We start from the raw sequence: 22375 nt of genomic DNA on the forward strand, positions 1-22375 counted from the left end.
GACGTCATAACCACTTCCGCCAGGAGAGAAAGTAGTTCCCATTCCCCAGCAGGTCCTATCGTCTATACTAGGCAACATATAAAAGTGCAGAATCCCTCTGGACAGGACTATGGTTTGAGGTCTCGGAGAGCCCTTTCCGGAACACTGGAAATCTGTCATTCCCTGGCGGGGCCGTGGAAGTAGTCCCGGCCTACAGTAGGCCGATGGGTCCCTCCGCAGCGGGGGAAAGAGGATGGCGACCTCGTCGATGCCGGAGTCAGAGAGAAACGCGGCAAAGAAAATCTCAGGTAAGCGTTGGGTAGAATCAGATTGCCCCACTGCACTGTGCCATGGAGTAGAGCCCCCCGTGCGGGGATACCCGGCGGCGACGTCCCGGGCCGGCGGGGCTGTCCGAAAAGGGCCCCGGGGTCCCAGGCCCTTTAGTCGCTCTCGCACTTGCCTGAGCGGAAACCCGGCTCCTCCACAAGATGGCGTCGGACCTGGAGCGCAGGCAGCGCCGGGGACAGCCCCGAGTCACCAGGCCCCGAGACCGTCGCTGTCAGCCCCCTCCGCAGGGGAGCAGGGGAGGGGGGAGCGAACCAGTGACCCAGGGGGCCTGTGGGCCGTACCACCGTCCCTTCACCCGGGGGGACTCGGGGGCCGAAGGGCTGAACCACTGCACCCAGAGGGGCCATAGAGCGCCCCACTCAGCGCGGACGGGGGAAAGGGCCAAGATTGCTCCCGGCGACCACCGCCTCAGGAAAGGTCCTAGTCTGGGAGGCAAGACTCCCCGTTCTCTTCCGGGAGCTTCTCTCTCAGTACACAAGGGAGCCCCGCCCTGTCGAAGACTCAGTCTTTGCCTCTGCAAAATGGGCTCAAGGGTGCAGCTGGGTGGACCTTGGTTGCCCAGGAAGTGGCCCACATGTTCCAGCCGTGGTCACCTCTTCTCGCAGAGTGAAAGCCCCAGACCCCGTGCCTTCCTGCCAGGCCTCCCCCGAGCCGATGGAGGAGAACGAGGTAGAGAGCAGTAGCGACGCGGCCCCTAGACCCGAGGAACCCTCTGAGAGCGGCCTGGGTGTGGGCACCTCGGAAGCTTTGTCAGCCGACAGCAGTGATGCCGCGACAGCCCCAGGGCCAGTGGAGGCCGACATCTCTGGAGTGGTGCAAAGTTCAGACCGTGGCAGCCACTCTCTGGTATGGATTGGGCTGGACTGCATGGGTGGAGACTGGGGAGGCGGTCAGCAAGGCTTGCTTCTAGCTAATGTTTGTTATTTCTGAGCCAGGCACCATGCCAAACCCCTGACAGGGATTTTCTTAGTTGAACTTCATACCTTGGAAGGCATCTACCACTTTTTCCCACACCTTACAGGAAAGGAAACCAAGGCGCAGAGTCCTGAGGGACAGATTCAACTCTTCACTTGGTCTTATCCACTGCCCTGTCCTGTGTCCTCACAATTTGAGAGGCAATGTCCTGGTTCAAGTCCTGGCCCTGCCTCGAATTCACTAGAAGTTCTCTTTGAACCTCAGTCGTCCTGTCTGTAAACTGGAGCAGGAATACCTGCTTCTTTGATGGGTACTAAGTTTTAAGTGCCCACCTGACATTCGCTTGCACACCCTTTGTGAACATCACCCTTGCTTCCTGGCCCTGTCACTTTGTAGGTCTGCTATCTTGACAAAGCTACTCATCTGAAAAGTGGAATGACAAATACACTTGCCTTGTAGAGTTTTTGCAAGGGTTAAATGGTTTAGTGTATGCAAAGCAAATAAAACTGCCCAGCACACAGTAAGCATTCAGGTATTTCATTATCTGCAAGGTAATGATCATATTCAGAATATCACTTTGGGGCCCATGGGTTTTATTAAGTCAGCAGAGTGGCTCCTACCACGTTCAGCATGTTCTAGACCCTGAGGAAACAGCAGGGACAAGACAGGTGTGGTCCAGGTCCTTGTGGAGAACACTGTCTGCATACAGGATGTTAATGATACAGGACGCATCCTACAGGCTTTGGGTGCGGGGGAGCGCCTCCTAGGGTTGAGGAATTGTGTCCACACTGGAAAGCTGCCACTGGAGTACAAACCAACCTGCTGTGATGGGGGACATAAACAGCTGCAGCACTGGCGATGAAGAAGCCCTAACTTGGCCTTGGGGTCAGGGTGGGCTTCCTGGAAGAGGTATAGCTAGATAGTGGTGAGAAGGCTGAGGATGAATTAGAGACAGAAGGAACAAATTTTGCCAAAACCCAGTGAAAATAGCTTTCTCTGGCTATGTTGTGGGCTATGTAGGGTTCTCTTCCCTTATTCTAGGAGAGCCCCTGATCAGAACCCAGGGCCCTGGGGCTTTTTCTTGGTGTATTCTGACTGGCAGATTTTCCCCACTGGTCCTAAATGGGCTGAGAGTGTGGGTGGCTCCATTTAACATGTCCTGTCCTCTGTCCGGCAAGCTGCCAGCCCCACCCCACCCCTGCTCCCCAGCTACCTCCCTCTGTTTCCTGCCCCTCAGGAGGAGGTATCTGAGAGCAGATCAAGCGCAGACCCTCTGGCTCATGGCTACCTCCCTGATTCATCTTCTGTGTCTGGCGGGCCGATGGCAGGGGTCCCTGGAGGCCCCCCAGCACTTGTACACTCCAGTGCTCTCCCGGACCCCAGCATGCTGGTGTCTGACTGCTCAGCTTCCTCCTCAGACCTGGGCTCAGCCATCGACAAGATCATCGAATCCACCATCGGGCCTGACCTCATTCAGAGTGAGTCGGAAGAGGGAGGCAGGGTCACCCCACAGGAGTTCCCTGCAGAGTCCTGCAGCCAGCTGTGTGAATGCAGGCTAAATACCTTATAACGCTGAATGTGTGAGAGGAGAATAGAAGCCCCATCTCACAATGGTAAATGACACAATTAAATGATACAGTTCGGTAAAGTTCTTAGCATAGTACCTGCCCGTTACACCACGCGGTCAGTAATAGAAGCAGTTACAGCTTACATTGTGCTGAGGATGCTTCTAAACACTTAAATACGGGAGCACAGAAATCCTTAACATTCTCTGTGGTTAGTGATGTGCACAGAGACCCTTGCACTTCACAAAGCACTGGAGTAGTCTTGGAAGCCAACCCCAAGACAGCGGTGCAGGGGCTGGGTAATGACCATGAGGACCTTAGAGAGGAAGGAAGAGGACTTTCCAAGCCTTGGTGAAAGGTCAGGTACCTGGGATAGCCATGGTATCCTGGCGACTGGGGCTGTGGGGCTCAGGTGCCGGAGTGGGGGGTGCCCAGGCTCAGGGCTGATGAAACTGGTTTCCACTTGCCAAGTGGGGCCTCTGGGTGTGGGCCTGCAGTGGAGCCTCCTCCCAGAGGGGTGACCCTCTTGCCGTCTGTCCCCAGGTTGTATCACTGTGACCAGTGCTGAAGATGGCGGGGCTGAGACCACACGGTACCTGATCCTGCAGGGTCCAGATGATGGTAAGACCCCCAGTGCCAGGCCCAGGGAGCCCAGAGTGGGCAGAGTATCAAGGACAGGTTCTGCTGCAAGCTCCCCATGTGGTCTGACAGGTTATCCACTGCTCTGGCCCTCCAGTTTTCCTACTTGGCAAGGTGGCCTCTGGTGGGGATTTCAGCTCTGGGATCCCTGTAGCTCATGGCTGATCCTGCTTTCCGCTTAACCTCCCCAATCCTCTCACATGTCCCCAGGTGCCCCCATGACATCTCCAATGTCCAGTTCCACCCTGGGCCACAGCCTGGCAGCCATCGAGGCTCTGGCCGATGGCCCCACATCCACATGCCTAGAGCCACCTGAGGAGGCTCAGGACAGGGCCAGCTCCCTGGCACAGCCACCTGGAGCTTCTGGCACTGACGAGCTGGACTTGCAGAGCCTGGAAGCCATGATGGAGGTGGTGGTGGTGCAGCAGTTCAAGTGCAAGATGTGCCAGTACCGGAGTAGCACCAAGGCCACGCTGCTGCGGCACATGCGGGAGCGGCACTTCCGCCCTGGTGTGTGGACGGCACAGGTGGGGTGGGGTGGGGCGGGGCACTGGAGCCAGACCTGGCAAGCTTGTCTTACCCTCCCCAGCAGCAGCAGGAGCTGGTAAGAAAGAACGACAGCAGACGTGGGATACCTTAACCAAGACCCAAGAAGAAGAAGGGCCAGAGGAGGAGGAGGAGGATGACATTGTGGATGCTGGTGCTATTGATGACCTGGAGGGTAAGTCATGGTTCCTAGGCCAGCTGTTCTTTTTTGTTTGTTTGTTTGTTTGTTTTGGTACCAGGAATCAAACTTGGGTCCTTGGGCTTTTGAAGCAGGCGGCGAAACCACTGAGCTAAATCCCTGGCCCTAGGCCAGCTGTTCTTAACCCTCATTGAGAATACTCAATGAACCCCAGCTGGCCTGCATGGGGACAGACACTAGTGAGGTACCATATCCACTATAAGAGGGGAGTTTGGGGTCTGAGACCGGGACCTTGTGTACTTGTGCAGGCTGTACACTGAAAAAGAGAACTGGAGGTCCCATTCACATTTTACCAACAGAAACTTAATGCATGCAAAAGTACGTATGTGCCTCTCATTTTTCTTGTTAGCCATGTTTTATAAAAGGAAAAGGAAAAGTTGAAATAATTTTAACCACACATTTTATTTACATAAATCTGAGATCTTATTTTAGTGTACAGTCATTATTAAGAAATTCTTATTTTACCGTATTTTTATACTAATTTTTTGGAATCCAGGGTGAATTTCACATTTCATTACTTTTTTTTTTTTTTTTTGGTACTGGGGATCGAACTTGGAACCTTGTGCTTGCGAGACAGGCGGTGGAACCACTGAGCTAAATCCCCAGCCCTCACATTTCATTACTTCTAATTCTGGACAAGGCACACTTTAAGGGCTCAACAGCTGCCAATGGCTAGTGGCTCCTGGGTAGGGTGGTGTAGTTGGAGTTGTAGACACGCTGTCCATTACAGCTGTGTCTAGCAATAGCTACAAAGTGTCTGGAGAAGAGAGGCTTCTTTCATTTTTTTTTTTTCCCCATTAAGTTTATTGGTACATTTTAGGTATACATTACAGTTACATTCATCCTTGTGATCTTGTACCTTTTCATGATGTATCTTGCTTCTTATTTTTTCCCCATTCCCCTGCTCTCCCTTCACCCCTCCACCCTTCCCTATTTACAAAGACTTTGTTTCCATTTTTTCCTTTTCTCATATTTTTTCTTTTCCTTTCTTTCCTTTCCCCTACCCCATCCAACTTCCCCTACTGTGTTAGACTTTTTCTTCCTATTTCACAATATCAGTTATACGTTTTGATCCTTATTTACACTTCTAGTTTTTCACACCAGAGAAACTATTTGGTATTTACACATGTGTGTCCTATTTATTTCACTTAAGAGTATGGCCTTAGGGCCAGGGATTTAGCTCAGTAGTTCCACCGCCTGCCTTGCAAGCGTAAGGACCTGAGTTCAATCCCCAGTACCAAAAAAAAGGGTATGGCCTCAATGTGCAATGTGCATCCACTTAGCTATAAATGTCTCTAGTTTCTCATTCTTTATGGCTGAGTAGTACTCCATTTTATAAAAAAACCACATCATCTTTATCAAGTCTCCAGTTGATGGGCACTTGGGCAGTTTCCAAGATTTAGCTATTACAAACTGCCGCTATAAACATGGGTGCACATATATCACTGTGGTATGATTCTTTTAATTCTTTTGGGAAGATACCCAGCAGGGGAATAGCTGGGTCAAATGGGACTTCTAATCCTGGTTTCTAGAAGTATTTCCATATTGATTTCCACAGTGGTTGTGCCAGTCTGCACTCGAAGAGGGGCTTCTTTCTGCTTCATGTAAAAGCTCAGTGTAAGCTGTTGGCAGGTACTAGGAAAGGGGCAGGGAAAGGACAGCAGGGGCTGAAAGGAAGGACACTCACAGCCAGGGAGGGGTGGGACAGGCTTGGAAAAATTAGCAGGAATGGGGAAGTGGCCTCTTCCAGAGTTGGGTGAGAAGTCAGCACTGGAAGGGCAGGTCCAGCCACTGTTCACCTTTCACTGTCCCCACAGAGGACAGTGACTACAATCCTGCTGAGGATGAGCCCCGAGGCCGACAGCTACGTCTCCAACGCCCCACCCCTAGTACCCCAAGGCCACGAAGGAGACCTGGCCGGCCCCGAAAGCTGCCTCGACTGGAGACCTCGGACCTCCCAGATGGTAAGACTCGGTCATAAGAGGGGCCCGTGTGGCCAGACCAGGCAGTGACCTTCCTTCCTGCACTTCTGGGGACTGAGAGTGCCATTCGAACAACAGTCTCAGCCAGCCTGGTTGTCGGCCTCCTCACTCGGGAGAGCCAGCCGGAGAAACCCTGACTTGGACAGCTCAATTGCAGCTTTATGAAGATGCTTGTCAGTGGCAGATTACCACAGCAAAAGAGGAGTTTGGATCTTTATCGAACAAGATGTATTTTAAGTATGACTGAAAGGAGAACAGAGCAGCATATCTGAGGCCTCAGCATTACAGTGGAAGCAGGAAAGAGCAGTCATGGGTGTGAGCACCCACTGCCACCTACGTGTAGTATGGTCTGGAGTGCATTACTTTGCCTCTTGGGTGTCCGGTTTCTTAGGATGAGTGTAGGGTTGGTAGCACCTTCCCTGTAGGACTGTTTGAAGGGTTGAAAATACACAAAAGGGGCTGGCCACACTGATGCATGCCTATAATGCCGGCTACTTGGGAAGCTGAGGCAGGAGCATCCAAAGTTGAAGACCAGCCTGAGCAACTTAGCACAAGATCCCATCTCAAAATAGAAAGGGCTGGGAATGTAGTTCCGTGGTAGAGCACCTCTGGGTTCCGTCCCCAGTACTGTACAAAAACCCCAGTAACATGAAAGGACACGGTGGCTCTTGGTGTGCCTGCAGCATGGAGTGGTCGTTAGATGCTGCAGGCTTCTTCAGAACTATATGTATGGAAAAGCGCACATGTCCCCATAGGCCAGTCCGTGCTCATGAGGTGAACACGCGCCCAGCCAAGAAATAGGGAGGTCCACATCGGAGCTGGTCTGTCTGATTTAGGGTCTGCTTGTCCATGCCAGGAGTGGAAGAGCCTCTAGTGAGTTCCCAGAGTGGGGAGAGCCCTCCAGAGCCGAAGGATCCTGAGGCTTCCAGCTCCTCGGGCCCAGGATCCCTGGTGGCCCTGAGCAAGGCCAGCGGGGCCCCCATGGAGTCTGGTGTGAGCCAGTCGGACTCGGAGAACACAGCACCCTCCTGCCAAGAGGAGCCTGACGCCCCACCCCGCCGCCGGGGCCGACCCTCCAGGCGATTCCTGGGCAAGAAATACCGCAAGTATGGGAGCAGCAGCGAGGGCTGGGGAGGTGGGTGGACGGGCCCCTGGGAGCCCTGGCCCGGCCAGACCTCTCCTCTCCTCACAACCTCCCGGCAGGTACTATTACAGGTCGCCCAGGCCGCTTCTGAGGCCCTATCTGTGCCGCCTCTGTGGCTCCCGCTTCCTGTCCCACGAGGACCTGCGCTTCCACATCAACTCCCACGAGCCTGGCGACCCCCAGCTCTTCAAGTGCCTGCAGTGCAGCTATCGCTCCCGCCGCTGGTCCTCGCTCAAGGTGCAGCAGCCAGGAGGGCACACGGAGGGCGGGGAGGCGGGAGGAGGTGCTCGGGGGCGCGGGGTGCCCTGGTGCAGTTCCCAGTTCTTCCAGCTGTGCGGGGATGTGAGAGAGTCTGCAGAAGGCTGCCACAGAGGCGGCGGAAGTTTGGGGGTGCATAGGGAACCCCAGTTTGAGGGTGCAGTTCCTGTTTGGACGTCGTAGGCCTGCTGATTTGGCGCCACTGACGCAGTGAGGGCCTCATCCACGTGGGTGTTAGGAGGCGTTCCAGCAGGTGGCAGTAATGCCTCAAGAAAAGGGCTCCTTTTCCTCCTCCCAGAGGTGGCAAGTGGGCCCGCAGCATCCTGCACCAGTTTAGCCAGTGTTCAGATCACTTCACCCTTACGTGGCCCAGGGAGCTTGTAGGTGTCCACAGTAACCATTTCACTGGGCCAGGAAGCTGTGGCGTGGCCCAACAAACGTTCTGCAGCTACTTGGCTGTTGGGGAAGGGTGCTGTAGGCACTGGCCAGCACGGGCCCATGCTTTCTTGGTGTTCTGCTTCCTCCTGCACAGACAAGACTCGGGACCCGGAAGTTGTTCTCTGGGCTGTGCCAGTGGGGTTTAGGGGTAGGGGTGGTGTGTTCCAGCACAGTGGGAAGAGTGTGGGCTGACAGCCTGACTGCCTAAGCTTTTCCGTTGTAAGACCCCTTCACCCTCAGCCTCAGTTTCTTTCTTTGAATAATGAGCCAGCACAAGGCACAGCACAGAGAGGATTCTTTCACCAAGGAGCCTTCACAGGCCCGTTGTGGCAAGGTCAGATGTCTGTGCTCTCAGCCTGAGGCACAGGGCAGGTGCAGGAGGGGAGGCTGAGCCCCAGCCCACTTTCTGCCTCTCTTCCAGGAGCACATGTTCAACCATGTGGGCAGCAAGCCCTACAAATGTGACGAATGCAGCTACACCAGTGTCTACCGGAAGGACGTCATTCGCCATGCAGCGGTGCACAGCCGAGACCGGTCAGTGGGTGTGGGGCACAGCAGAGGAGGCTGGGCAGGGGGAAAGGTGGAGGTAGGACCACCATGGCTCCCACTTCCTGAGCACCTGCTCTGGGCCATTGGCAGCATGATAGAGGAATGGGAAGAAAAGGTGATTCATCCCCAGTCATTTGGCTCAGAATAGGGCAGGGGGAGAGTCTTGAGGTCCCTGTCCAATCTCTTCCTTTCTACAAGCTTTAGCTTCTCTTCTGGAAACTAGGGACAGCTCTTGAGGGGACTGTACCTGCAGTGGTTCTCCATAAGTGATCTGAAGGTTCTGTGGCCTCTGGGTCCACGCTCTCCTCATGGTGCCAAGACGAGACTTCAGACTGGCCAAAGCAGATGTCCTTAGCAGCCTGGTGGTTGCTCACTAGTCAGTTAGGTCTGCAGCTTCAAAAAGGGGCCAGCTTCACGGGAGTGGTGTGTGAGCAGGGGCTAGATGCAGAGACCAACATTGTTGCATACTGGAACCCTGGCTCAAACTGGGTTTGTGGAAAGGGCAGCTTTCTGAGATATTTAAAGGTTCTCTTTAGGAGTGGAGGGAGGGAAGAAGGAAGAAAAAAGTTAGACTGTCCAGGCGTGGTGGTGCATGCTTATAATTCCAGCTCTCGGGAGACTGTGGCAGGAGAATCATGAATTTGAGAGCAGCCTGGACAACTCAGTGAGACTCTGATCTCAAAATAAAAAAGAAAAGGGCCGGGGATTTAGCTCAGTGATTCTGGTGCCTGCCTCGAAAGCACAAGGTCCCAAGTTTGATCCCCGGTACCAAAAAAAGAAGAAAGAAAGAAAAAAAAGAAAAAAGAGAAGAAAGGGAGCATTGTGGACCCACAGGCTGGACATCTGATCTTCAGTAGTTCTTTTTCCTGTGAGACTTCTTGGAGCCTTAATGTGGCGTCTTTTCTGTGCTGAAGAGAGAGAGAGAGAGAGAGAGAGAGAGAGAGAGAGAGAGAGAGAGAGAGAGAGAGAGAGACCCCTTTCCCAGAGTGGCCAAGTACAGGATGTGCTGCTTATAGCTTCTTATGTTGTCCCCAGTGAACTCCTTTTGGGGAAACTGGCTTAAGTGAGGAATGGGTGCTCAGGGCCGAGTCAGTGTCTAGTGGACATAAGAGGGTCTTGGGTAGGTTTGGGGTAGCCATAGTTTAAGTCCCAGGCCTTTCTTTCCCAGGAAGAAGAGGCCAGATCCGGTGAGTGTGGGGCCCTGGCCTGGGAAGGGAGCCTGCTGGGAGCTGCTGACAGGTAGGGGCAGGAGGTAAGGTCTCGCCCTCCCTTCTCCCATCTTTCTTCACCTGGCCTCCTCTTGGATCTTCCCAGACCCCAAAGCGGAGTTCTTTCCCCTGCCCTGTGTGTGGCCGTGTGTACCCTATGCAGAAGAGACTGACACAACACATGAAAACACACAGCACTGAGAAGCCCCATATGTGTGACAAGGTGGGTGTGCTGAGAGCTGCGCCAGGGGTGGGCCGAGGGCCTTCCCTGGGCAGCCCCCATCTAACCCCACTCCACGCCTCACAGTGTGGAAAGTCCTTTAAGAAGCGCTACACCTTCAAAATGCACCTGCTCACGCACATCCAGGCTGTCGCCAACCGCAGGTACATCCCCTCGGAGGCCCCTGGGGTGGGCACATCCCACCCCCCACCCCCCACCCCCCACCCCCACTGAACTTCCTCTGGCCACCTCCAGGTTCAAGTGCGAGTTCTGTGAGTTTGTCTGTGAGGACAAGAAGGCACTGCTGAACCACCAGCTGTCGCACGTCAGCGACAAACCCTTCAAATGCAGCTTTTGTCCCTACCATACCTTCCGAGAGGACTTCCTGGTGTCCCATGTGGCTATCAAGCATACAGGTGAGACAGGCATACTCCAGCACCCTGCCCCCCAGCCCTATACTCCCCCTGCCCCTTGTCAGAGGCTCAGCTTTTTTCCTCTTCCCCCTTGGTAGCCCCAGCTCCTGGGACAGCCAAGCAGCTGAGTCCTCAATATGGAAAAAGGCATTTCCCATGATGAGCACCCTCTACCCTGAGCTTGGGCTCCAGCTCCGCTAGTGTCTAGACAGCCCTGGGCCAGTCGCTTGTCTTCTTTGAAGTGTCTTTAGTTGTGAAATGGGAAATCAGCAGTGTCTGCCATGTGCTTGTTACAGAAGTAACTTCCATATGTTCCTGAGACCTGAATGTGTTGGGCACCAGAGCCAGAGCTGAGTCTCACCTGGGCAGCCTTGGCAGAGCAGCACATACAGGTGGAAGCCTGGCCCATAGGAAGTGGTTCTTTGCCCCTTGGTGCCAGCCTTTGGTAGGCACACTTGGGGAGAATGGAGAAAGGGACCCAGAGCTCTCCTTAGCTGTTGGATTCCTATCTCCCTGGGGCTGATGACTCAAAAAAGTGTGTAGTCAGGTGACCTTGAAGGAAGGCTGAGTGCTGGGGTGGCCCTGTGCCTATTCTGTCCTGGCCAGCAGAGCAGGCAGTGACACCTGTTTGCCCAAGCATGGGATGAATTCCTGGGAGTGTGTCAGTGGAGAGGGCTCAGGTCAGGAAGGCTTCCTGGAGTGAGTGGTGGGTACAAGCATTTTCCCACCCTCACTTGCAGGGGGCAAGCCCTTTGCCTGTGAGTACTGCCACTTCAGCACCAAGCACAAGAAGAATCTCCGCCTGCACGTCCGGTGCCGACATCCAGGCAGCTTTGAGGAATGGGGGCGGCGCCACCCTGAAGAGCCCCCCTCCCGCCGCCGCCCCTTCTTCTCTCTGCAACAGATTGAGGAACTGAAGCAGCAGCATAGTGCGGTCCCTGCACCACCCTCCAGCTCACCTGGATCTCCCGAGGTAGGTCCAGCTGGAAGGGAACAGAGGGGCCCAGACCTGGGCCAAGATGACCATGTGAGGCCACCTCTCCTAAGCCTGGGGTCCTCGTTTGCACATTGGGGTGTAACAAAATGATCCCTGCCTCTAGATTGTGGTAAAAAACAATGGAGTCACAGATATGCCAGCTTTAAGCTTGGGGTTGGGAGACTTTTTAGTGCTATTAACAGAACAGAAATACCAGTAGTTTAATTATAATAATAGACTATTATTCTGTCCTATAAAAGAATTCCAGTCCAGAGGCGATGTGGCAGTTCCGTGGTCACCGGAGGCCAGGCTCTCTCAATATTTTGCCCAGTCATTGTAGGCTTATAACTTCCATCTTTGAAGTTGCCTTACGTTGCAGTATACGTGCAGCGGCAGTATTCCCAGCCACATCCTAGGCGGGAAGCAAGAGGAAGAATAAAAAAGATGCTTCCCTTCTAGCTTCCTCATGAATTATACCAAAACTCCCTTGCCTAGCTGCATGGCCACAGTTTACCTGTAAGGGAGGCTTGAGAAATATAGTCTTGTAGCTGAGTATGTTGTCTCCTCTCACGGAAATCAGTGCTGTTAGCAAGAAAGAAGATGGATTTAGCATAGGGTAGCTAGCTTTCTCTGCCATGTGAGCTATGTCGTAGCCTTGGAAAGATGGTCCACGTAGAATGCTGGTAAAGAACAGGCTCCGGAGTTACAGACAGATTTGCCTTCAAGTGCTAGCCCTCCCTAGGCCAGCCTGTTCACTGTTTGGGCCCAATAGATTCCTCTGTAGCATTGAGCTAGTAAGTATCTTGAACAGTAAGCCAGGTATGGTGGTGCACACCTGTAATCCCAGCATACAAGAGACTGAAGCAGCTGGATTGCAAGTTCAACCCAGCCTGGGCAGCTTATCAAGACCCTGTCTCAAAAAAAGAAATAAGAAATGGACTGGGGATGTTGCTCAGCATGAAGGCCGTGGGTTCAATCCCCAGTACTGCAACAACAACAACAAAACATCTTGGTCTATGATGAATGTTATCATTATATATATCTAAAATGTACCGAATAATATTTTGCTTAAAAAAAAAATCTTGGAGGGTCAGGGATTTAGCTCAGTGGTGCCGTGCCTGCCTCGTAAGCCCAAGGTCCTGAGTTCAATCCCTGGTACTGGAAAGAAGAAATCTCGCTAAGTGGCCATGAAGAAGAGATAGGCCAAAGGATGGAAAATGCTGACATGGTGGAGGTGCTCGGTAAGTGCCCTTGAACTGGGTCACCCCTTCAGGCTTGGGCATATCGCTACCTCCAGGTCTTTCCAGAGGCGGCACCTTTCCAGTCACCTGAGACCCCCCCACTGCTCTGCTCTGACAGCCTGGGTGGCACCACCATCATCTACCAGCAAGGTGAGCTCTGAGGAAAGCTGGAAGGTTGGGAAGTGGGGCTGGGTGCCCTTTTCCAGCCCCTTCTCAGCCCCCACACCGCCCCCTCAGGAGCTGAGGAGTCCACTGCAATGGCTACACAGACAGCCTTGGACCTGCTGCTGAACATGAGTGCTCAGCGGGAGCTGGGGGGCACAGCGCTACAGGTGAGCTGCTGGGGCCTCCCTCCCTGCCCAGTCACCTCACAGCCCCAGGGGGCATGGGGACTAGAGGAAAGCAGGGAGTCATGTCTGCCCCACCCGTGGGGGGTTCCAGTTAGAGGGGGCCAATCCACTGAAACCGGATGGGTAGATGCAGAGGGAGACTTGACAGTGAAGCCAGGGAGGGCCCAAGAGGTCAGGGCAGTTGAGCATCTTGCACTTCATTCACCACACCCTCCAGTTGTTAGTAACCTCTTCTTTATAGTACATGCTGCTGCCCCGGCTTTTGAATCCCATTCTGTGGTTTTCCTCCTCACTCTGTAGCCACCCTGTTCCTATATCCCCAAGATCTGAACAACCCTCCCACTGCCGAGGCACCACCTGCAGCCTGCGGGCTCCTCATCCTTTATCTTGCCCAGACCTATCTAGAGGTCCGGTGGCCTTGGCCCAGGCACCTCAAGCCCAGCACATCCAGCAGTTCGTCATCTTTTCCCCATCCTTCCTCTACCCAGCTGCCTGGGATTACCTGTACCCTCCCTCTCCCTGGCTCACATATGCAGCCTGTCTGCAAGACAGAGGAAAGTTCACCAGCACCTCTTGTGTCCCCAGCCACTTGAAAAGACAGAGCATGTATTTCGGGTGATAAATCCAAGAATTTAGAGCAATAATGTGCTGCTGAGGCCAGGCCGGGAACCGAGGGAATTATGAAGAAGGGAGATTAGCATTGCCCCTGGAAATTGTCATAGAATATAGTTCGTGCTTTGGGGGAGTATAGAAGTTTTATATCTTTGTTAAATGACAATCTTTTACTTTTGCCTTTGATATGATTCTTTTTTTTTTTTTTTTTTTTTTTGGTCAGCATAAATTTCCTTTATTTTTTTTAAAATTTCCTTTATTTTTGCATTTATGGTAGGATTTTGTTTTGAGGTTTTCCTTATCAAGTGAGTATAAAGTTTTCAAGTCATTTAAGATGAAAATGGACATGTAGAAATTAACTTAAAATTACTTTTCTTCTTCTGTAAAGTTTACCTCTTCATCTTCATCATCTTCTGCATGTTGATCCTTTCTTAATCAACAGGTAGATAACTGTCCTGTTCCAGATACACCCTTAGCTGACAGTGGTCTCTGAAGAGGTAACTTTGAATTTGCTTTTATAATATCTAAATGAGATGGATCATCTGTTGGATACAGAGAATTTCAGAAAACCTCTAAATCTTCATCCTCATCAATCTTTTGTATATTTTGGTAGGCAGAAGTGTAGACCTCTAAAGCTTTGCCATGAAGTAACATTTCGATTGTGACAAATTCTGAAAATACATTCTTGATATCCTTTATTTTCTGCTTTTTGAAATTGTCAATAGTTTCCTCCAGATGACGAGTTGTTCGGGTAACATCTATTGAAGCTATGTGTAATTCGGCTTCTGCCTGTGAAATTACATGTCGATCAGATGGGTTTCGTTGCCAGATTCTTTCTGAGTTAACTGCTTAGCTTCTCTATTCCTTGCTGTTAACACTGGTTTGAGATCATCCCATTTCAGTTTTACAGTTGCTCCATAAGCTTTCAAAGGTTCAACCACTTTGGCTTCAAGTCTTTCAACCTCTGCTTGTTAATAATCCTGAAGTTTAGCAAACTCATCAACGAAGTTTTTCAGGCCTTGCTTTAAATTTGGGGTCTCTGTAGAGGCATACATGTTAATTTCATTCACCAGGAGGTCTGCTTTTCTCGGAGTCTGGCAGTTTTCCACACATAAGCAGCAAAGATTTGGCACAGCTCCCCAAAATGCTTCTCCACATTTGTGACAGCATCTTGCAGTTGTTTGGTTTTAGCGTCCCAGCTTTCCAGGGTGCGCCTTAACATCTTGCCTCACAAATGGCCAGGAGCCAGGGGCTGGAGCCCAACGACGTGGGCTGGGTGCAAGACACAGGCACACCCCTTTGATATGATTCTTAGAAAGGTCTCTCCAACCTTCACTCCAAGATGATATAAACATACATTTGTATTTTTTTCTTAGGGTTTCATTTTTTACACTTAAATCTTTACTTCACCTGGAATTTATTTTTGGGGTATGCAGAAAGATAGGGGTCTAACTTAATTATTTTTTCCCAAAAGTACTCTGGTACAATATAGTTCATAATCTTAACTGTGTTTCCAAATGGCCCTCTTATCACATACTAGATTCTCAGATGTGTAGTCTGTGTCTAGACTTTTCTGTTCTACTCGATTTGTCTGCTGCTACCATGCTGGTCTCATATGTTTTGTTTTGTTTTCTGATTACAAAGACATCTCTGCTGGAAACACATGAAATGAACGCTAAGAAGTATTTAAAGCTGGGCATGGCGGCACATGCCTGTTATCCCAACACTCTGCTAGTTCAAGTCTAGCCTGGACAATTTAGTGATTTTAGCAAGACCCTGTCTGAAAACAAAAATATTTAAAAAGGGCTGGTGATGTAGCTTAGTACAAAGGGTCTGGATTCAATCCCCAGTACTGCAAAAAAAAAAAAAAGAAGGAATGAGCAGAAGGAAGAAGGGGAGAGAAGGAAAGAATGTTCAATATAGAAGGTGAAAGTCCTTAACATTTGTCCCTTGCCCTCAGATAACCAGTTAACAGGACAAGATTTCTCTCTCTCTTTTTTTTTTTTTGTGGTACCAGGGACCTTGTGCTTGCCAGGCAGGCACAGCAGCCCTGAGCCACATGCCTGGCCCTTTTTCTTTCTCTTTTTTTTTTTTAGTTTCTTCTGCTTTTGTCCATGCACGAAATAACACTTACACGTCTGTCCTTTATGTTTTTTGTTTTTGAGACAGAGTCTTGCTGTGTAGTCCAGGCTAGCCTCAAACCCAGGGCAATCCTCCTGCCTCAGCCTCCTTTAAAAAAATGGGATCATACTTTCATACACTAGCAACATACCTTTCCTCTTCACTAAGCAGTATGTGATGCATACAGTATGTGTATGTGGCCAGCACCTATACATCTCATTGTTCATGACAGCTCCACATCATGTCTTTATCATTCCATCATGCAGATGCTCTATGGTTTTATTGAGCCAGTTCTTTCCCGGTTTGGTTGTTTTCAATTTTTTATTAATTCAAGCAGTGCAAACTGCTAGAAGTATATTTCATGGTCCTAATGTGTATTGTGTGATTATGATAGGGATTAGACTTTTTTTATGTATGTTCAAAGATCTTCTGTCCTGTATCTCTTCCCCCTCCCTTTTTTTTTTTTGTCTCTTGAGACAGGGTCTTGCTATGTAGCCCAGGCTGGCCTCAAACTCATGATCCCTCCACTTCAGCTTCCTGAGTGTTGGGATTGCAGGTGTACACCACCATGCCTGGCTGGTATCTCTCTTTCTATTAAAAAGTTAATCTTGGAAGACTTAACTAATCATCAGCAGTGTGGGCGGATGGCGGTGCACCTTCGTCAAAGGCCAGTAAAGGCCATGGACACCTTCTTCCTCCCCAAGAGCAACATCATAAGGTGTTTCACATCTTCTTACTATTGTATTAATTCCAAACTTCTTACATTTCTCAGTACATTTTTTTTTAAAGTTAAAAACAAAAAGGTTAATGTTTTGCTTTTTTAGAATTCTATGTATGGAAGGAAGTCCACCTTCTATCTCATAGTTGTTAAAATTTCCCCTCCAGTACGTTTTCTGACTTCATTTTATGTTTGATGTAGGTTTTATCTTTTTCTGTCATGATTACAAAAATTTCCCTGCACCAAGATTATAAAATATTTATTTACATTGTCTTTTAGTATATTTATAGAGTTTTGTTACCTTTCAATCTAGTCCATGTAAAGCAAACTTTTATAGTGTAAGATGTGAGGTAGAGCTCTGCTTTTAATCCTTTTTTTTTGGTACTGGGGATCGAACTCAGGACCTTGCGCTTGCAAGACGGGTGGTGGAACCACTGAGCTAAATCCCCAGCCCAATCTTTTTTTTCTTAAATGGTTTGCCACTTGACCCTCTGCCCTGGGGTTTCTCAGTTGGCACTGTCCTTGGCCTTGTGAGGTATGTGGCAATGCCAGTTGTGATAACCAAATATCACTCTAGATATTGACAAATGTCCCCTGGGTTGCAGAATCACTGCCCCTGCCCCATTCTGTGTGTGTGTGTGTGTGTTTGTGTGTGTGTGTGACTAAGTATTAAACCCTTCACCCTCCCCACCTTTTTTTCATTTCTTTTTTTTCTGGTACCAGCAATCAAACTCGGGACCGTTTGCTTGCAAGGCAGGCGAGGTGCCACTGAGCTAAATTTTTTTCAGGTTTTGAGACAGGGTCTCACTAAGTTCCCCAGTGGGACTTGAGCTCATGATCCTCCTTGCCTCAGCCTCCCAAGTGCTGGGAGCACCACTGCACCCAGTGTCACTGCCTCATATTTGTTAGTCAATGTCCAGTTGCTGAGTGGAGTTTGGAGAGCCAAAATGTATTTTAGAAAGAAGTTGGAGGGCTGGGTTGTAGTTCAGTGGTACAGTGCCTGCCTGGCAAGTGCAAGGCCCTGAGTTCAATTCCAGGTACCAAAAGAAGAGAACCTCGGTTGTACCAATGAGTGGTGACAACAGAGTCTGGCCAGAGTGGTGAGCTTCGAGGCACTGAGATGGGGAAGAGCCAGTCTTGAATATGAGCTCCTTTGCCAGACCCTGCCCATCCTGCCCATTGCTGCTGTTGCAGGTAGCCGTGGTGAAGTCAGAGGACATGGAAACTGAGATAACATCTCCTGGTGGGCAGCCCTCCCCCGAAGATACCACTCCACAGGTGGTAACCCTCCATGTGGCAGAGCCAGGGGACAATGTGGCAGCCGAGAGCCAACTAGGCCCCCCTGACTTACAGCGGATCACCTTGGCACCTGGTGCATTTGGTGGAGCTGGATACAGTGTCATCACAGCACCCCCTATGGAGGAGGGGACATCAGCTCCTGGCACACCTTACAGGTGAGACGAGCCTCTACAAGGCACTTTTGTAAGTGCTAGTGCAGTGAGATTTGGGCCTTACCTGCTCAGACCTAGTTAGCAGGAGGAAAGGTGATTGGGCATAGGAACACTGTCCTTCTGAAATCTGGAGCTACCATTCTTTGGCCACTTGAATGTTCCAGGAACTTTACACTCATGATGTTCTCCTAACCCACTCCCGTGAGATCCTTTTCTGTCCTTTTACAAATGAGGAAACACACCAAGAGGTCAATTAACTGGCCTCAGGTTATCTGACCTAAAGGTCAGCTATGTAGGAGGTGAGGCTTCGAAGCCTGACTATATGCTCTTCATTTTCAAGGATACTAGATGTTCGAACATTTGCAGCAAGCTCAGCTCCTTTGCATTTAAATCCTGACACCTGCACTTGCCTTCCTATGAGAAATGAGTTTCGGATAGAAATCTCTATACGCTCACTGAACTCTGAGGCTGTCATAGGGAGCCCCAAATCTAAGCACTGGGGTTGCAATCTGGAGCCCCAGGTTGGTACACAGGCAGGCAGCCTGTCAGGATCTGCCCTCTGTGCTTGGACTGCAGTGCCTAAGAGGCCCTACCTCCACAGGACCGGGCTCATGTTGGCAGAGCCTCCATTTGCTCCTGGTGGCTTGGCCCTCTCTTCCTGTACCACTTGGCCACACTTGGGCTGGACTCCTGGGGCCTTTGCTTTGTTGCACCTACCCATCAAGTGGATGGGCCACTGCTTTTTGAGCAAGACCGTGTGCTGGAGCAGTGTAAACATCCTTAGAAGAAACAGCAGAGGCCCAGCTGGTGTAGGGAAGAGTCCTAGGCTTCATCCCGAGCCCTCTGAGTCTGTCCGTGGTGGCAGTTACTCTCAGTGCATCCCTCTTGCTTGGTTTGGGGGTGGGGGGTTGGTTAATTTTATTTTATTTATTTGAGACAAGGTCTCGCTGTGTATTCCAGACTAGTCTTGAACTCACTAGATAGCCCAGGCTGGCCTTAAACGCATGGTGATCTTGGCTCAGCCTCCCAAGTGCTGGGATTGGCAGGTGTGCACTGCCACACCCAGCTGATACCTGTTGCTTGGGAACAAGGTTCCTGTAGCCCTCCATCCTGTCCCCTCCCCTTCTCTGTGTTCTCAGTGAGGAGCCCCCAGGGGAGGCAGCCCAGACTGTGGTTGTGAGTGATGCCCTCAGAGAAGCTGGCACCCACTATATCATGGCAGCTGATGGGACGCAGCTGCACCACATCGAGGTAGGCTTGGGGTAGCCAGTCCCTATCTCGCCTCCCTGAGCACCTGCCCACCCCCAGCACCTCCTCATACTGCTTGGTCTCTCCACAGCTGACTGCACATGGCTCCATCTCCTTCCCTAGTCCGGATTCCCTGACCTCTGGAGCCAAGTGGCCCCTGCTGCAGTGTGGGGAACTCCTCAGAGACGGCCCTGAGGCCCCATCTCCAGCCAAGACCCACTGGGTGGGGGACCCCCTGAGCTCTTCCTCCCCACCTCCTGCAGCCAGCAAAGCCCTGGGCCTGGTAGTGCCCCCCTCCCCACTGTCTACAGCCACTACTGCATCAAAGAAGTTTTCCTGCAAGATCTGTGCTGAGGCCTTCCCTGGCCGAGCGGAGATGGAGAGTCACAAACGGGCCCATGCTGGGCCTAGTGCCTTCAAGTGCCCTGACTGCCCCTTCAGTGCCTGCCAGTGGCCAGAGGTCCGGGTAGGTGCCACCCCTGTCATCCCTCTGCTGTCAGTCATCCAGCCACCCATTTGTATACAACCCTTTATTGAGCAGCCGGCCCCCTTCTAGGATCAGAGGTGACTCAGTCCTCAGGAAGCTCAGTCCAGGCAGGCGGCCAACCAGACACAAATGTGACTAATGCCAGACAGCGTCCCTAGGGTGAAGGAAGTGTGCAGGGCAGAGAGCACAGATACACAGAAAACAACTGATTGGACTTGGGACTGAGGAAGATACCAGAGGACAGGATGGATGGTGGAGCTGGGTCTGTAGGAGCAAAGGCACTGAGGGCTGATGATATGAGGCATGGGGAGAAAACTCGAGCTTTCTAGAGTACTGAGGGCACAGAGGTTCACAGCCAGCGAGCAGTGTGGTGAGGGAAGTGGGCCAACTACTGGTCCCTCCCTGGAGTTCCCTCCATTGCCTGAGGGTTTCTAGATCTGACCACATACTATATCCTCAGAGCTCAGGGAGGGGGCCAGGGTCTAGCTCTGCACTCTGCAGATGGAGAGACTGAGGCCCAGTTAGGCAGGACTAAGCCCTAGGGTGTCCGAGGTTGCCTTATCCAGCACCTTAAGTTACGTCTGGCTACGTGGGGTCTGGGAGGTGAGACAGGACTTGGCAAGTGACGTAACAGCAGCTCCTCTGGCTTATCACGCACAGGCCACAGCAACAGCAGTCTTGACCTGGTTTTTGCCCAACTTTCTGCCCAACTCCTCACAAGTGCAGAGTTTTGGGTTTTCTGGGTCTGTGTCACCCGACCAGATGGCTGTAGGGATCTAGGACTTGCTGCCATCTGTGCTGACCCAGGTGGTAGCCCTGACTGCCCCTCCTGCAGGCCCACATGGCACAGCACTCGAGCCTGCGGCCTCACCAGTGCAGCCAGTGCAGTTTTGCCTCCAAGAACAAGAAGGACTTGCGGCGGCACGTGCTGACCCACACCAATGAGAAGCCTTTTTCGTGCCACCTGTGTGGGCAGCGGTAAGAACAGCTGCTGGGCAGGGGCTGCTGGGAATGCTTAGTGGAGCTGTGCTAAGCCTCTTCTTCCTCCTCAGTTTCAACCGCAATGGGCACCTCAAGTTTCATATCCAACGGCTGCACAGCCCCGACTCGAGGAAAGCAGGGACCCCTACAGGCCGGGCCCCAGCCCAGACCCCCACCCAGACCATTATCTTGAATAGTGATGAGGAGGAGACACTGGCCACGGTGCACAGTGAGTTATCACAGGGTGGGCGCTAGGGTTGATCAGACTTGAGCCACTGCCCAGAAGGCACCTGTGGGCTGGGGGGTTCCAGGTCTCGTGGGAACCCCAAGTGAGCACTGTCCCCTCCCTGCCTAGCTGGCTTCCAGTCCAGTCACGGGGTCCTGGGCCCAGAGCGGTTGCAGCAGGCACTGGGCCAGGAACACATCATTGTGGCCCAGGAACAGACAGTGACCAATCAGGTAAAAACCAGGGTTGGGGGCCCTGCTGGGAGGTCATGGCAGGATGGGGGCAGACAGAGCTGGGGCTAGAGCTGGCCTGTCTTTGGCAGGAAGAAGCCACCTATATCCAAGAGATCACCACAGCAGATGGCCAGACAGTACAGCACCTCGTAACCTCTGACAACCAGGTGAGCTGCTCCTCCTTAGCCTCGCCCTCCTGCCCCCCTCTTCCTGCCAAGGTCCCACCTTGGGGGGAACAGTATCCCATGCTCCCCTCCCAGGGTCCATGCTTGTGCTGCCATTGTTGATGGGTCCCCCTGGTCCTCTACTCCACTTTGAGACCCCAATGAGTGGGACCCAGCAGCTGGCTCCCCGACCCTCTTTAGGTACAGTATATCATCTCTCAGGACGGCGTCCAGCACCTTTTGCCCCAGGAGTACGTAGTGGTCCCTGATGGCCATCACATCCAGGTAGGCCAGGCCTGGGGTGAATTGGGGTTTTGGGAGGAGGGCAGCAGCATCTCCTGGGATCATGGATTGGATTCCTGTCTAGGTACAGGAGGGTCAGATCACACATATCCAGTATGAACAAGGAGCCCCATTCCTGCAGGAGTCCCAGGTAGGGCACTTGGGGGGCCAAACAGGGCTGGGGCACTGAAAGGCTCCTCCAGAGCCACTTCTCATCAGCTTCTCCCCTCTAGATCCAGTATGTGCCTGTGTCCCTAGGCCAGCAGCTTGTCACTCAGGCTCAGCTTGAAGCTGCAGCACACTCTGCTGTCACAGGTATGGACCTGGACCTAGATCCCAGGGGTAGGGGTCAGGCCTAGCTCTTAGGGCCCTGGGCTTACCACACTTTCTCCTCCCTGGCAGCAGTGGCTGATGCTGCCATGGCCCAAGCCCAAGGCCTGTTTGGCACAGAGGAGGCGGTACCTGAACACATTCAACAGCTGCAGCACCAAGGCATCGAGTACGACGTCATCACCCTGTCCGATGACTGAGCCCAAGGCCTTAATGCAGATCATGGTTATCAGGCCAGCTCTCCTGGGGGTAGGGGGACTCATCTCCCTCTCCCACTTAGGTCCTCCAGATACTGGGGAGCCAGCCTCCTGCCGCTACAAGGGAGACAGACCTGTGCTCTTGTGTCTGGGGGATAGCCATGGGCCCCAGCCAGGACATGCTGGGTGCCCCAGCCTGCGGGCAGGCTTTAAGAGAGAAATTTATTTTTGTTTGGATGGACCCACTGGCCCCATAGTCTCAATAAAGGGACCAGAGTCCAGCCCTGGCCAGCTTACTTTGTCCACTTGGTAACAGTATGAACCAGTCAAGGACAAAGGAAGCCAAAGGCAGAAG

The 22375-nt window shown here is 51.9% G+C and overlaps 1 protein-coding gene and 1 pseudogene across 4 annotated transcripts; one reads left to right on the forward strand and one right to left on the reverse strand.

The window, feature by feature from the left end:
- Positions 1-129: 129 nt before the first annotated feature.
- Positions 130-22316, forward strand: Znf335 (zinc finger protein 335). 4 transcript variants are annotated; one of them, XM_004858126.4, is made up of 28 exons: positions 130-287; positions 967-1173; positions 2480-2720; positions 3351-3428; positions 3657-3956; positions 4036-4167; positions 6009-6155; positions 7030-7279; positions 7377-7554; positions 8435-8547; positions 9731-9749; positions 9877-9993; positions 10078-10154; positions 10246-10406; positions 11144-11376; positions 12677-12770; positions 12858-12952; positions 17616-17875; positions 19012-19123; positions 19212-19586; positions 20443-20585; positions 20660-20817; positions 20944-21047; positions 21137-21214; positions 21413-21496; positions 21579-21644; positions 21727-21808; positions 21896-22316. In XM_004858126.4, the coding sequence occupies exons 1-28, from the start codon at positions 204-206 to the stop codon at positions 22021-22023; spliced, it is 4116 nt and encodes a 1371-aa protein (XP_004858183.2). In that variant the 5' UTR covers positions 130-203; the 3' UTR covers positions 22024-22316. The 4 variants fall into 4 exon arrangements, with proteins under 4 accessions (XP_004858183.2, XP_004858185.2, XP_004858186.2 ...); XM_004858128.4 differs by having other exon boundaries at positions 21899-22316; XM_004858129.4 differs by having other exon boundaries at positions 21434-21496.
- On the reverse strand, positions 12948-17619 carry LOC147822202 (CBY1-interacting BAR domain-containing protein 1 pseudogene; annotated as a pseudogene).
- Positions 22317-22375: the final 59 nt, after the last annotated feature.

Source organism: Heterocephalus glaber, unplaced genomic scaffold (assembly GCF_053883595.1).
Source record: "Heterocephalus glaber isolate CG9 unplaced genomic scaffold, H.glaber_assembly_v1.0 deba00001673, whole genome shotgun sequence".
NCBI classification, from domain to species: Eukaryota; Metazoa; Chordata; class Mammalia; order Rodentia; family Bathyergidae; genus Heterocephalus; species Heterocephalus glaber.

Excerpts from the sequence above, each read along its gene's own strand:
- Znf335 (XM_004858126.4), top strand. The coding sequence starts at position 204 with ATGGGTCCCTCCGCAGCGGGGGAAAGAGGATGGCGACCTCGTCGATGC. Across the intron at positions 7,280-7,376 it reads CTGGGCAAGAAATACCGCAA|GTACTATTACAGGTCGCCCA; the intron begins GTATGGGAGCAG and ends ACCTCCCGGCAG. Across the intron at positions 10,407-11,143 it reads TGTGGCTATCAAGCATACAG|GGGGCAAGCCCTTTGCCTGT; the intron begins GTGAGACAGGCA and ends CCTCACTTGCAG.